Genomic DNA, 12,923 nt, shown 5'->3' on the forward strand with positions numbered 1-12,923 from the left:
TTATCAAATAAGTATATAACTATTCTAATATAAATTCTAAGTATAAATTTAGTGTTCCTATACTATTATTTCGGTTATTAAGATCCAAAATTCTCAACAATCTTATATGTGCTATTGGATGAAAAGGAGCGAAAATTGCTGATGTAGACACTCACTGGCGTCGGACACTTACAGAGAAACTGGCGTTAAGAGTACTTTGGTCTTTCGAAAGTCTAATAGAATTGTTCGTGTCGCCGTCGTCGACTAATAACATCGAGAACGTTACGAGCCTTTATTAAACCGATCCACCCTTTGACGTTGCCTAGCGTAACACGCGGTGCAATAACGCGGTCGTTTGAGACAGATTACACCCGAGCGTTCTGGTTTCATATCCGCGAGTTGCAGCGCAGAGGGTGAGCCACCTAAAAGGGAACGTCTATTTCTGGTGCTGCTGCTAATAACGTAAATCGTGTCAAGGGCAAAGCCGCATCATCTCGGGTCATTTCAATTTTCTCTTTTGCCTGTGTTCATCTGCTATCGTCGCGAGTTTGATGACCACGATAAGGACAGATTTAAGTATGTATGGGCTCGTTTCCACGTAACTAACATCGAGCAACTTTTTCTTGATGTTACTGTTTTTCTTGAGAAAGTCACAGCTCGACACCGAATGTTGCCTCAGCGTGCGCATAAAAATGTTCCCGTATATTTGTACGAGTTTCTATATATCTTTATACGTTCCTGTTTGTTAAGTTTCTCGTAAGTTTCTATAGGTTTCTATAAGTTTGTATATGTTGCTGTTTGTTGCCCGTTAAGTTTCTGTAAGTTGCTATAAGTTTCTATAATTTTTTTATAAGTTCCTATAAATCTTTGTTGTACGTTGCTGTTTGCTAAGTTTCTCGTAAGTTTCTATAGGTTTCTATAAGTTTGTACGTGTTGCTGTTTGTTACTCGTTAAGTTTTTGTAAGTTTTTATAAGTTCCTAAAAACCTTTATACGTTGCTGTTTGCTAAGTTTCTCGTAAGTTTCTATAGGTTTCTATAAGTTTGTACGTGTTGCTGTTTGTTGCTCGTTAAGTTTCTCTAAATTTTTACAAGTTTACATAAAGCTGCTGTTAGTTGGAAATGTTTTTTTGGAACATGCAGCAACAAAAGGCGGCAAAAAGTTGTTTCACTCTGCCCCAGTGGAGCCTCAACGTTAAGCTGCGTCCTCGCTGAAGCAACAACGAGGAACATTTCACGACGGAAACAAACGTCTGTTTGAAAGCGAAACTAAAGCCAAACGTTCCTCCAACTATGTCGTTTCAGTGCAAATAAAATGTTTCTACAAGTTGATGCTCGTTGGATACTGTTTGAAACATGCGACAACTGAAACATTCTACTCATTGGCTTCGGCGAGAACGTAACTTTAAATCGTGGGTTTCGATGCGACGATCGAAAGTACGTTAGAATCACGGAAGCTTCGACTAGAAGTCTTTAAGATTGGGTCAGTTGGCGAGCAATCTCGATTCTCGAGTGAAGCGACTGCAATTCACCTGTGAACGAAGAGCGGTGGTTATCTATGATCGATGAAGCGTGCTTTGCTCTTTCCCAAGGAGATAGCCTCGATACGAAGAAAACGAGGAAGTCGCGTCCCGAAAACTTCGTTCCTTCTTCTTTTCCAGCTTTTGCCTCGAACGATGTTTCCGCGAGGAAATTCGATCAACCGGACTATTTTCCCTCGCTTTATGCCACCGACGTTCGTTTATTTCGGGTCAAGGGAAGGAAAATGTGCCTCCCTGATTTCATTAAATACCTTTCCTCTCCACGCAACGTGTAACGTTATATACGAGTAGATATTTTTCCTGTCTTTGAAAGAAAAACAGATCTATTCTATTATCGTATTTCGAGATCTAATTTCGGATAATACTTATATATATTATTATCCGATTATTACCTTTTAAGTTGGTATATGTTGCTGTTTGTTACTCGTTATGTTTCTGTAAGTTTTTATATGTTTCTATAAATCTTTATACGTTGCTGTTTGTTAAGTTTCTTCTAAGTTTTTATAGGTTTCTATAAGTTTGTACATGTTGCTGCTTGTTACTCGTTAAGATTCTGTAAGTTTTTATAAGTTTCTATAAATCTTTATACATTGTTGTTTGTTAAGCTTCTTTTAAGTTTCTATAAGTTTGTATATGTTGCTGCTTGTTACTCGTTAGATTTCTATAAGTTTTTATAAGTTTCTATAAGTCTGTAAACGTTGCTCTTTGTTAAGTTTCTCGTAAGTTTCTATAGGTTTCTATAAGTTTGTACATGTTGCTGTTTGTTACTCGTTACGTTTCTATAAGTCTTTATACGTTGCTGTTTGTTAAGTTTCTCGTAAGTTTCTATAAGTTTCTATAAGTAATATATATGTAACAATATATATATATATATATATATAGTATCTGAACACTTGACATAAACAATTTTTACATATTATTTCACGTATCATCTAAAACATTTTACAATCTCATAGTGATTAGATACGGTTGTCACGATCATGTTGATCGAATTTAACACCAATTTTCCAAACGTATATTTTTGTATGTATTATATTAAACGTAATATACAGGGTGTGGCGGAATAAAGTGTACAAGCGGCTACGAGGTGATTCTTACGAAAATTGTAGAACGAGATGCGCAGTAAAGTTTTCTCATTCTAAGGTATAGTTTTTGAAAAAATCGAGTTTCACGATTTATCAAGTATACTGAAACATGACTAGATGTGCGCAAACGATCGATAGGATGTTATCGTAGAAACGAAAGTAAGTAAAAGATATAAAGTAACATTTTACAAATTTATCCTTTCGGAAACGAAGTTTCTCAAGAAACAACTTTTTTCCGCGTTTTCCACTCATTTTCACTCGTACAACGACCGATATTCATATCCGTCCGATTTCCTATCTCACCAACGTAATCGCGATAGTCGAGTTTGTAAATGTTTTGCGCGATACGCGCAATATATATACACACAATGTTATAAAATACAATTTAACACGCCTACGTATAACGCATACAATAACTAAATTTGCAAGTTGATTTCATATCTTTTTTTTTTTTTATTATTATTTAATTTATACTTTACAATTTGTCCAGCTGGACATTCGGTAAATTTGTCTAACTTAATTGCTAAATGACACGTGGATGGCTACCATCTTCGAGTTTGACTATTTTATTTCTTTATTGAGGTCAGTGGAGTGTGATTTCATATTTGACCAACATAATCGTGACAGTGGCGTCTCATTGGAGCTAATGAAATTTCAAAACGATTAATACAACACACGCGATATATTCCTAGAAGATTTTTACGATAAGCTGTTACGATAATGAAATACCTCGATGAGTCAGTGTGCATCGCATCTACGAGAAACCTTGGTTTACCTGCAGAAAAGAGTCAGGATGGCAAGTCTGTGAGCGACACAGAGCCAACAGGCCCTGCAAGAGTCGCAAGAGATCCAGCTGACGTCGGTCATCGTCGATTTGGCAGCATAACCGTAGTCCTCTGGATGAACGAGGGATAAAGCAGCCCCTCTGATAAGTAGAAGAGTGGCAACAGGTGAACGAACCGCGTGAAAAAACACCGATGAACACACGGGCACGAAAAATTGTTGACACGACACACGGTCGGCGTGCAGCATGAGAACTGTGGCCTGGAATGTGCTTTATCGGGTCTCGGCACCTGATATCGAAAACTTATCTCTCTACTCGTTCCTTCTGTGTGCATGCGAGTAACGTTCCTATCTTTCGCTTAAGCCTGTGTTTGTAGCTTTTTTCAAATTCTTCGAAAGAACAGAGCGTGTGGCTTGGTGATATGGCGCACGATGGTCCACGAACGAAATTTCAAAGCTACTTGAAGCTTTCACAAAGTAGTATTTTACGCGGATAACGATTTACTATATCGCCAGACCTTGACGGTTATTGTCCGTGTTAATTTTACCTCGTTATGATTACTTCGATAATTTAAATGGCTATGTGACGTGAGCGTGCGAATTGGAAATTGAACGCTTCGAAGTTACATTGCTTTTCGAATTACACGTTGCCTTCTTCTTCTTCTTCTCTTTTTGTATCGTCGAAATGTGTATTATCGGATTGCGAGTTTTTCGCCGGAAACTCGACAATTTCATTTCGTAATCGCAAAGTCCATTAACGTTTATCGTATGCTTCAATTGTACGTATCTCGTGACGTACAAGTTGCGAGAGTAACGTGTTATACAGTGATACGCTGTACACGCGTGACAGTAACGTATATACAATGTGAGTTGAAAGTGAGTGTATCTGGCATACCACGAAGCCAGGAAATTCTTTCAACGACTCTCGTATAAATTAAGCTGTGAAGATACCAAGTACGTGGGAAGACGAATTACGATGCTATAAAGTATGAAACGTAACTAGGTGCGTAGTAAGTCGATATTATGCGAACCTATTTCTGCTTCTTTTTTTTTTTCTTAAGTATATTCACCAGGTGACCATAAATAATATTCCAATTCCAAACAAAGATTCAGTCAGATATCTGGATATTGATCTTGGACAGAAGAATGACATGGAAACGACACATCGTAGATAAATGCAAGCAACTTAAATGAAAATTAAAGAAATTCTACTGGCTCATTGGCAGACTTAAAGTTCCAACTTAAGCGTGCAGATTAAGTCTGCATTGAAATGCATTAACGTTAACAAACTTACTTACCTTAGTACAAACGAACCCACTTACTGGCCCACTGACACTAACAAACTACCTGACTTGTTAGATTTCTTTATAACTAAAAACATCTCGTCAAGATATATCCAAATCAACTGTTCTGTGCAACAATTAACTCAACAATTATCGAAAATCGACCTAATGGCTTTATTCACTCGTTATGGAAGTATTCAATCGTTCAACATTAGCCTCGATATCCTTAAAAACAAATGAAGATATAGAAGCAGCCACGGAATATTTAAACACCAACATAATAAACGCGATCCGTTCTTCCACCCCCACTAAGTGTTTTGTCAATAAACATGAATACCCCATTACATAATAATAAAAATCGCAGAAAAACGCAGACTTAGAAGAGTATGGAAAAGTTATAGAACACCCGAAGACAAGCGTAAGCTAAATAACGCAACAAGAAAACTAACCAAAATGCTAAAAAGTTACAAAAATGACTGTTTTCAAAAATATCTTGCTAATCTGTTTCCCACAGCTGACTTCGTTGGCAGTCTAGTATGGAAGATGGTGAGGAAAGAAAGCGCTGAGACGCGTGTGAGTATCGATGAATATCTTTGCAATCGTTTATCAGATAAATATATAACTATTCTAATATAAATTCTAAGTATAAATTTAGTGTTGCTATACCATTATTTCGGTAATTAAGATGCAAAATTCTCAACAGCTATATAAAGCCATATTAAAACCTGTTTGGACCTACGAGATCCAACTATGGGGAACAGCGAATAAATCAACATAGAAATTCTCCAACGATTCCAATCGAAAACTCTAAGATCCTTAATAGATGCACCCTGGCATGTTACCAATGAAACGATACATCGCGACCTTAAGATACCCACAGTTAAAGAAGAAATATCCAAATTCAGTAATAGATATGTTGAGATATGCGTAATTTTATGTGCTGGACTAGATTGACCGCGTAGTAGTGATACATGTACGTGAATAGGAGTGTGTGGAAGTATGTGTGTGCGCAGCGTCTCGAAAACAATAGAATGTAAACTGTTCGGTTAACAGTCTGGTGTGGTAGAAGGTGAGATGCGTGCAAATGTGTATCGATGAATATCTTTGCAATCGTTGATCAAATAAATATACAACTATTTTAATATAAATTCTAAGTATAAATTTAGTGTTGCTATACCATTATTTCGGTAATTAAGATGCAAAATTCTCAACAGCTATATAAGGCCATATTAAAACCTGTTTGGACCTACGAGATCCAACTATGGGGAACAGCGAGTAATTCAACATTGAAATTCTCCAACGATTCCAATCGAAAACTCTAAGATCCTTAATAGATGCACCCTGGCATGTTACCAACGAAACGATACATCGCGACCTTAAGATACCCACAGTTAAAGAAGAAATATCCAAATTCAGTAATAAATATGTTGAGATATGCGTAATTTTATATGCTAGACTAGATTGACCGCGTAGTAGTGATACATGTACGTGAATACGAGTGTGAGGAAGTCTGTGTGTGCGCAGCGTCTCGAAAACAGAGGAATGTAAACTGTTCGGTTAACAGTGTGGTATGGAAGAAGGTGAGATGCGTGCAAATGTGTATCGATGAATATCTTTGGAATCGTTGATTAAATAAATATATAACTATTGTAATATAAATTCTAAGTATAAATTCAGTCTTCCTATAGCATTATTTCGGTAATTAAGATGCAAAATTCTCAACAAGATGTAACATAAGAATTAACAACCACCAAAACCCATTAGTTACCCAATTACTTAAAACGATGAATTAGATCCGCAGACTAAACAGACAATACCTTTTAAATTTAAGCATTAGATTCAACTAGAATCAAACATACGATAAACACTTATTATTCACGTTGTAGTACCAAGCCAGAATAATTTACTTATAATTCTCAATGAGAATTGATTGTAAAATACTTCGAAATAAAAAGAAATATATATTCACTTTTGACTGTCGATGTATCTACTCCTGGGAAAGACCGATGGGTCACCATGAATTTTTATTTGTCACCGGTGACTCACCGATAGGGTTGCGCGTCTATCGCGTGCTCGATTGATCAGGCTGTTTGTTCTGTCAGGTGCGGACGCACACCGCGTGTTCCCTGCAAACAGACTGTCGATTGGCCACGTGCGTGCGCTAAGCGTCGCTCGATCCACGGGGGAGTTGTTTATTTTACTGTTAGCGCTTGAAAAAGGCAACTACCTGATGCAGAAAATTTATCTTTCCTCTATGTTTCTCTGTCTATGCGGACGAGTAGCTTGAAACATTAAACAGGACCGGCATCGTTCGGTTTCTCGTGCAGTTCTTCATAAAGAAACGAGTGTTGAAATACGATACGTTGAAAATGATACTACGATCAACGTACCACACCGAAATCCGAATTTTCAGGCTCGAGGAGACTTCGACCAGTTGGCTGTTGCCCCACCTCTTTCAACAGCGTATACGTAAAACGTATGGCGGATGGCAAGCAACGACGACTATACTCGTCAAACACGGAATACGCTCGGCTGTTGTAAAATAGAATTAAGTTGTAACGAAACGACCGTTTTATGTTTTAGGTTTATTACTCGTCGTAACGCGAAATACAGCCATTTCTTCGCGACGAGTATACTCGTGCAAAACAGCTGACTGGTTAAAGTTGCTAAGAATTCTATAGCCACGAATCGTAAGGTATCTTTCTTTCTTTTTTTTTTTTGGAGAGCAATTTTGAAATTCACTGGATCGTTAATCAATCGCATATGAAAATTATCCTACGGTTATTTTCTTTATTAATTATTGCCGTTCCATTTGCTTTATCACCTCCTTGAATATTTCAGAAATGTTAATGATATTAGATAAGCAGCCGGAGATTTCGTTAAATTAAGCTACGTGAAAACTAAAGTAGATACTCGTCTTTTAGAAAATATCTACCATTTATGGATTTACCATTTATCCTGACAATAAAGTGTGTTCGAATGTAACCGATTATTCTTCAATTATTGGCTTGGCAACTAAGTGATTGCTGATTTTGTCATTAGATGGTAGTGAGAAAATCCGCAATCGAATAGTTCGTTCTATCCGCCAAAACGTAAAAATTGAACAACGAAATGGAAGCGTATCCTTTCCACAGAGTCTGCACGCGATTAAGTATTTAATTACTCATTTTATTAGACGCTAAGTCGAAAGTTTGCAAGTGATTCGTCACTTACAGAGTGCGAATTACGCGGAAACGAGTTTACAAACGGAAAGGGGACGCGTTGCTATCTGAACGTGAGGAATCTTCGTGGAAGGTGACGTCAAGTTTCTTAGAAAGTGAAATTGATCGCGTGACGTGTTGCTATCGACGTGATTTCGATGTACGACTGGTCGAGAAATATCGTCTATTTAATATTTTCTTACATTTGCCGTTGATATTTATCGTTTCACGAAACACAGATTGGGAAATTCGTGTTTCGTTGTGGTCAAAAAACGAGAGTGAATTGGCTGTTGTAGGGGGACGATGGACTTCCGGTCGTCAGGTGACAGGAAACGCAGGTGTACACGAGGTTGATCCACCCTACCTGAAGCTTCGTCTAACGCAAACTGTCCGTAACCGTGTCCTTAAGTCTGTTTCATACTGTTCAAAGCGATCGTTTCGTCTTTTGTCGACGATTTCGACCGAATTTCACGTTCGTATTATCTACGACACGAATTTCGTGCCACCTTAAGCTCCGTTCGTCTCGTACAAATTTCTATTTACAGGCTGACTAGCACGAAAACAAGAATTTAACTTAAAGTTGGATTTTTTAAGTTCTTTGTCCGTGCTATAATAACAGTTCAATTTTTCGATTATTTTCGTGATTCTTGTGTTTGAACTTTGAGCTCGATTCGTCCTAAACAAATTTTTATTTTCATTACTTTTATGTATGTAAAGACGAAAGTACTTAACCTAACTTAAGTTTTCTGTTCCTGCTGGGAGTTTGATTTACCAGTTCAATGTTTTCCAGCTACAGTCGTGAATTTCACACTCTCATCATCTTATCTGGAACTTCTGTTTCATGATTTTTGTGTCTGAACCTTAAGTTTGATTCACCCCGAACAAACCTATTTTTCCACAGAATTATTAACGCAAAGGAAAACACTTAACTCAACTTAAGTTTTCGTTCGTGCTGGGAGTTTGATTTTCCAGCTACAGTCGTGAGTTTCACATTTCCATGATCTTATCTGGAACATTAGTTTCGTGAATTGGTGTCTGAACCTTAAGTTTGCTTTGCCCCAAACAAATTTTTATTTTCATTGTTTTTATTTATTTAAAGACGAAAGCACTTAAACCAACGTAAGTTTTTTGTTCGTGCTGGGAGTTTGATTTTCCAGCTACAGTCGTGAATTTTACATTCCCATGATCTTATCTGGAACATTAGTTCCGCGAATTTTGTGTCTGAACCTTAAGTTTGATTTGCCCCAAACAAATTTTTATTTTCATTGCTTTTATTTATGTAAAGACAAAAGCACTTAACCCAACTTAAGTTTTCGTTCATACTGAGAGTTTGATTTTCCAGTTTAATGTTTTCCAGCTACAGTCGTAAATTTCACATTCCCATGATCTTATCTTAAACTTGATTCACCTCGTACAAGTTTCTATTTACAAAATAACCAATACAGAGAAACAAGAATTTAACCCTACTACAGGTCGTATCCAGTTAATTTTTTCAGCTCTATCATTCAACCAAGTTGCTTTATTCGCGTGAACTGCGTGAATTTTTCAGCTCGACTAACGAGACACGCGTTCGTCTTAGAATAAAGTTAAAAAATAAGGTCAGATAATTCGTGAGATAATTGTCAAGTGCGAAGCAGGCTGAAGCTTAAGTTTCGCTGCACGTCCGACGTTCAAAAATTCGGGGGACTCTGGGTTAAGAGGGAACAAACATCACAACGACGTCAGCTATGAGTAAACAGTCGCAGGTAAACCGGCTCGCCGGTTACCTTTCCTCCTAACAATTCCATTGAATAGCTTGAGACGAACGCCATACTCGACGTGTAATAGGCTCATCCGAATCGCCTTGAATCGCTTTAAAACAACGTGACCAAGGCTTCGCTTCGCTTTTAGGATCACCCGTTATACACTCGCTATGAAAAGTATTTGCATACAGCCTTATTTTCCGATAAAACCCTTTATTTATTTATTTATTTATTTATTTATTTATTTATTTATTTATATACAGGACCCATCCCATCAGCGTACATTAAGCATTTTACAACGATAAACAGTTACTGGACACTTAGAAAAGAAACGAAAAAAAATAGAAATTTTTGCAAAACGTAGAATATAAAAAGCACAGTTAGTTTGCAGTAAATTCAAGACAGAGATAACGTCTCGTAGATGACTCGCTCGAACGACGCGTCTCACCGGACTGGGGAAAAGATTTATGCGGCCAGAAGAACTGTCAGCTACAGAGCAAACACGATTTAGGGTATCTAGATGGAAATATTTAGACTCGCAAACGTGAAACTGGAAGAGTAACGGTTCGCCTAAAGACTAGCGAGAAGTCTAAGCGCATAAATGTCGATGGATGAAAAAATACGCGGACCGCTCGTAAGGTCACCGATTGTTTCGTGCAGCGAAGAAAAATCAGCGACGAGCGTACGTTCCTCGAGGGACCTTAGATCAAGTAAGGCCATTACCGGTGAATAATCATGACACGTTGTGCTCGTAGCGCGGTGCAAACCACGATGCATACGAAACACAGAAAATCTATGTTGAATTGTTTCGAGAAGCAGCGTGTGTTTGATCGGATGAGACCGGAGATGAGAGACGCGTGTTAATTGTCGAAGGCTGGCTGGAATCAGAGGAATGACGCGTGTTAATTGACCAAGGCTGGCTGGAATCAGAGGAATGACGCGTAACAAGTCCTAAGGCTCTTGCGGATCTACGTTTCGGATATTTTCCAAGCGAAGAGAGAAGATTAGGTCAGGGCCACGAAGGTGCTCCAACGTCGCGAATGATCTCAGCTGCGGAGATAGCTGAAAGACGATAACGAAAAGTAGCAGAGAAGAATAAGCATTGGCTTGGCAATTAAATGATTGCGGATTTTGTCATTACCACTTAATGACAAAATCATTATATAAATATATTGTAGTATCGTGAATAATTATGATTAGTTTATTAATGATAAATGGATTAAACGGATGTTAATTAAACAGATGACCATGGTTATTACGTTGTTATGATTACTTTATTAATGATAAATGGATTAAACAGATGTTAATTAAACAGAAAACAATGATTATTAAACAATGAACTAATCGTAACAACGTATTATAATTAAGACAAGAAGATAATTAATTAACAAGTCTCGTCAACACAGATTCAACTCTCTCCCAACAACGCTAACAACACTATCACGACAACGCAATCAGCACTCTCTGGCTTCTCAACTCGTACTGCTGTTAATTCGTTTATTGTCCCCTAGCAACCCCTTGTCTTTTGTCTTAGCCTCACTACGTACATGCTCAGCAACCGCTTGTTTATAATCCGCACGACATCCCCCAGGCTCTTCGACCATGATACTACGATATGTTGATATAATAACAAATGACAACGTTGACAACACACAGCAGATATCTGCCAGATAATCCGTCCACGATACTACGCTACATCTCTAGATATCTGCAACTTCGAACTGAGAATTTCCAGCTAAAAATATAAATAACGAGCGAAGAGTAAAGATTGCCAGTCGAATCACTCGTTCGGACGTGCTACAAATTCGTAGTCAACTGAGATTCCATCGTAGATAGATCCAAACAATTGACATCAAAACTAAAAAACTTCTACTGGCTCATTGGCAGACGCTGCAACTTAAACGTGCAGAGTAAAATAATGTTATATAAAACCATGTTAAAACCTCTTTGGACCTATGGGATCCGACTATGGGGAACAGCGAATAATTCAACATAGAAATTCTCCAACGATTCCAATCGAAAACTCTAAGATCCTTAGTAGATGCACCTTGGCACGTTACCAACGAAACGATACATCGCGACCTTAAGATACCTACAGTTGTAGAAGAAATATCCAAATTCAGTAATAGATATGTTGAGATATGCGTAATTTTATGTGCTAGACTAGATTGACCGCGTAGTAGTGATACATGTACGTGAATACGAGTGTGTGGAAGTATGTGTGTGCGCGGTGTATCGAAAAACAGTGAATGTAATTGTTTCGTTGGCAGTCTGGTATGAAAGATGGTGAGGAAAGAAAGCGCTGAGACGCGTGCAAGTGAGTATCGATGAATATCTTTGGAATCGTTTATCAAATATGTATATAACTATTCTAATATAAATTCTAAGTATAAATTTAGTCTTCCTATACCATTATTTCGGTAATTAAGATGCAAAATTCTCAACAGCTATATAAAGCCATATTAAAATCTGTTTGGACCTATGGGATCCGACTATGGGGAACAGCGAATAATTCAACATAGATATTCTCCAACGATTCCAATCGAAAACTCTAAGATCCTTAGTAGATGCACCTTGGCACGTTACCAACGAAACGATACATCGCGACCTTAAGATACCTACAGTTGTAGAAGAAATATCCAAATTCAGCAATAGATATGTTGAGATATGCGTAATTTTATGTGCTAGACTAGATTGACCGCGTAGTAGTGATACATGTACGTGAATACGAGTGTGTGGAAGTATGTGTGTGCGCAGCGTCTCGAAAACAGAGGAACGTAAACTGTTCGGTTAACAGTGTGGTATGGAAGAAGGTTAAACGCGTGCAAGTGAGTATCGATGAATATCTTTGGAATCGTTGATCAAATAAATATATAACTATTCTAATATAAATTCTAAGTATAAATTTAGTCTTCCTATACCATTATTTCGGTAATTAAGATGCAAAATTCTCAACGAGGTATAACATAAGAATTAACAACTACCAATACCCACTAGTTATTCAATTACTTGACACGACGGATGAAATCCGCAGACTAAACAGACAGTATCCTTTAGATTTAAGCATTAGATTCAACTAGAATCAAACATACTATACACACTTATAATCCAAGTAACAGTACCACGCCAAAATAACTTACTTATAATTCTCAATGAAAATTGATTGTAAATAGTCTACCAAATAAAAAAAAATGAGTTTTCTTACTTTTTTAAGTATGAAATTTAATAAAGCTTCCCTTCTTTCTCGATAAATACGATTGGAATATTGCGGCGATATCGCTGCGAGATTCTTAGAAAGAAATACGTACACAT

The 12,923-nt window shown here is 37.5% G+C and overlaps 1 protein-coding gene across 7 annotated transcripts in view; it reads right to left on the bottom strand.

The window, feature by feature from the left end:
• LOC138178229 (uncharacterized) overlaps window positions 1-12,923 on the bottom strand; it is a 134,964-nt gene that overhangs the window by 55,929 nt on the left and 66,112 nt on the right. The window contains exon 1 of one of the 7 annotated variants that reach the window (XM_069109867.1): window positions 3,379-3,470. The exons of the other annotated variants lie outside the window; for them this stretch is intronic. Coding sequence (XP_068965968.1) covers window positions 3,379-3,470 — 92 coding nt within the window. Of the gene's footprint in view, window positions 1-3,378; window positions 3,471-12,923 lie in introns of those variants that run through there. 7 annotated transcript variants of the gene reach the window in all.

Source organism: Bombus flavifrons, chromosome 3 (genome assembly GCF_040668555.2).
Source record: "Bombus flavifrons isolate JBK064 chromosome 3, iyBomFlav1_principal, whole genome shotgun sequence".
Lineage (NCBI taxonomy): Eukaryota > Metazoa > Arthropoda > Insecta > Hymenoptera > Apidae > Bombus > Bombus flavifrons.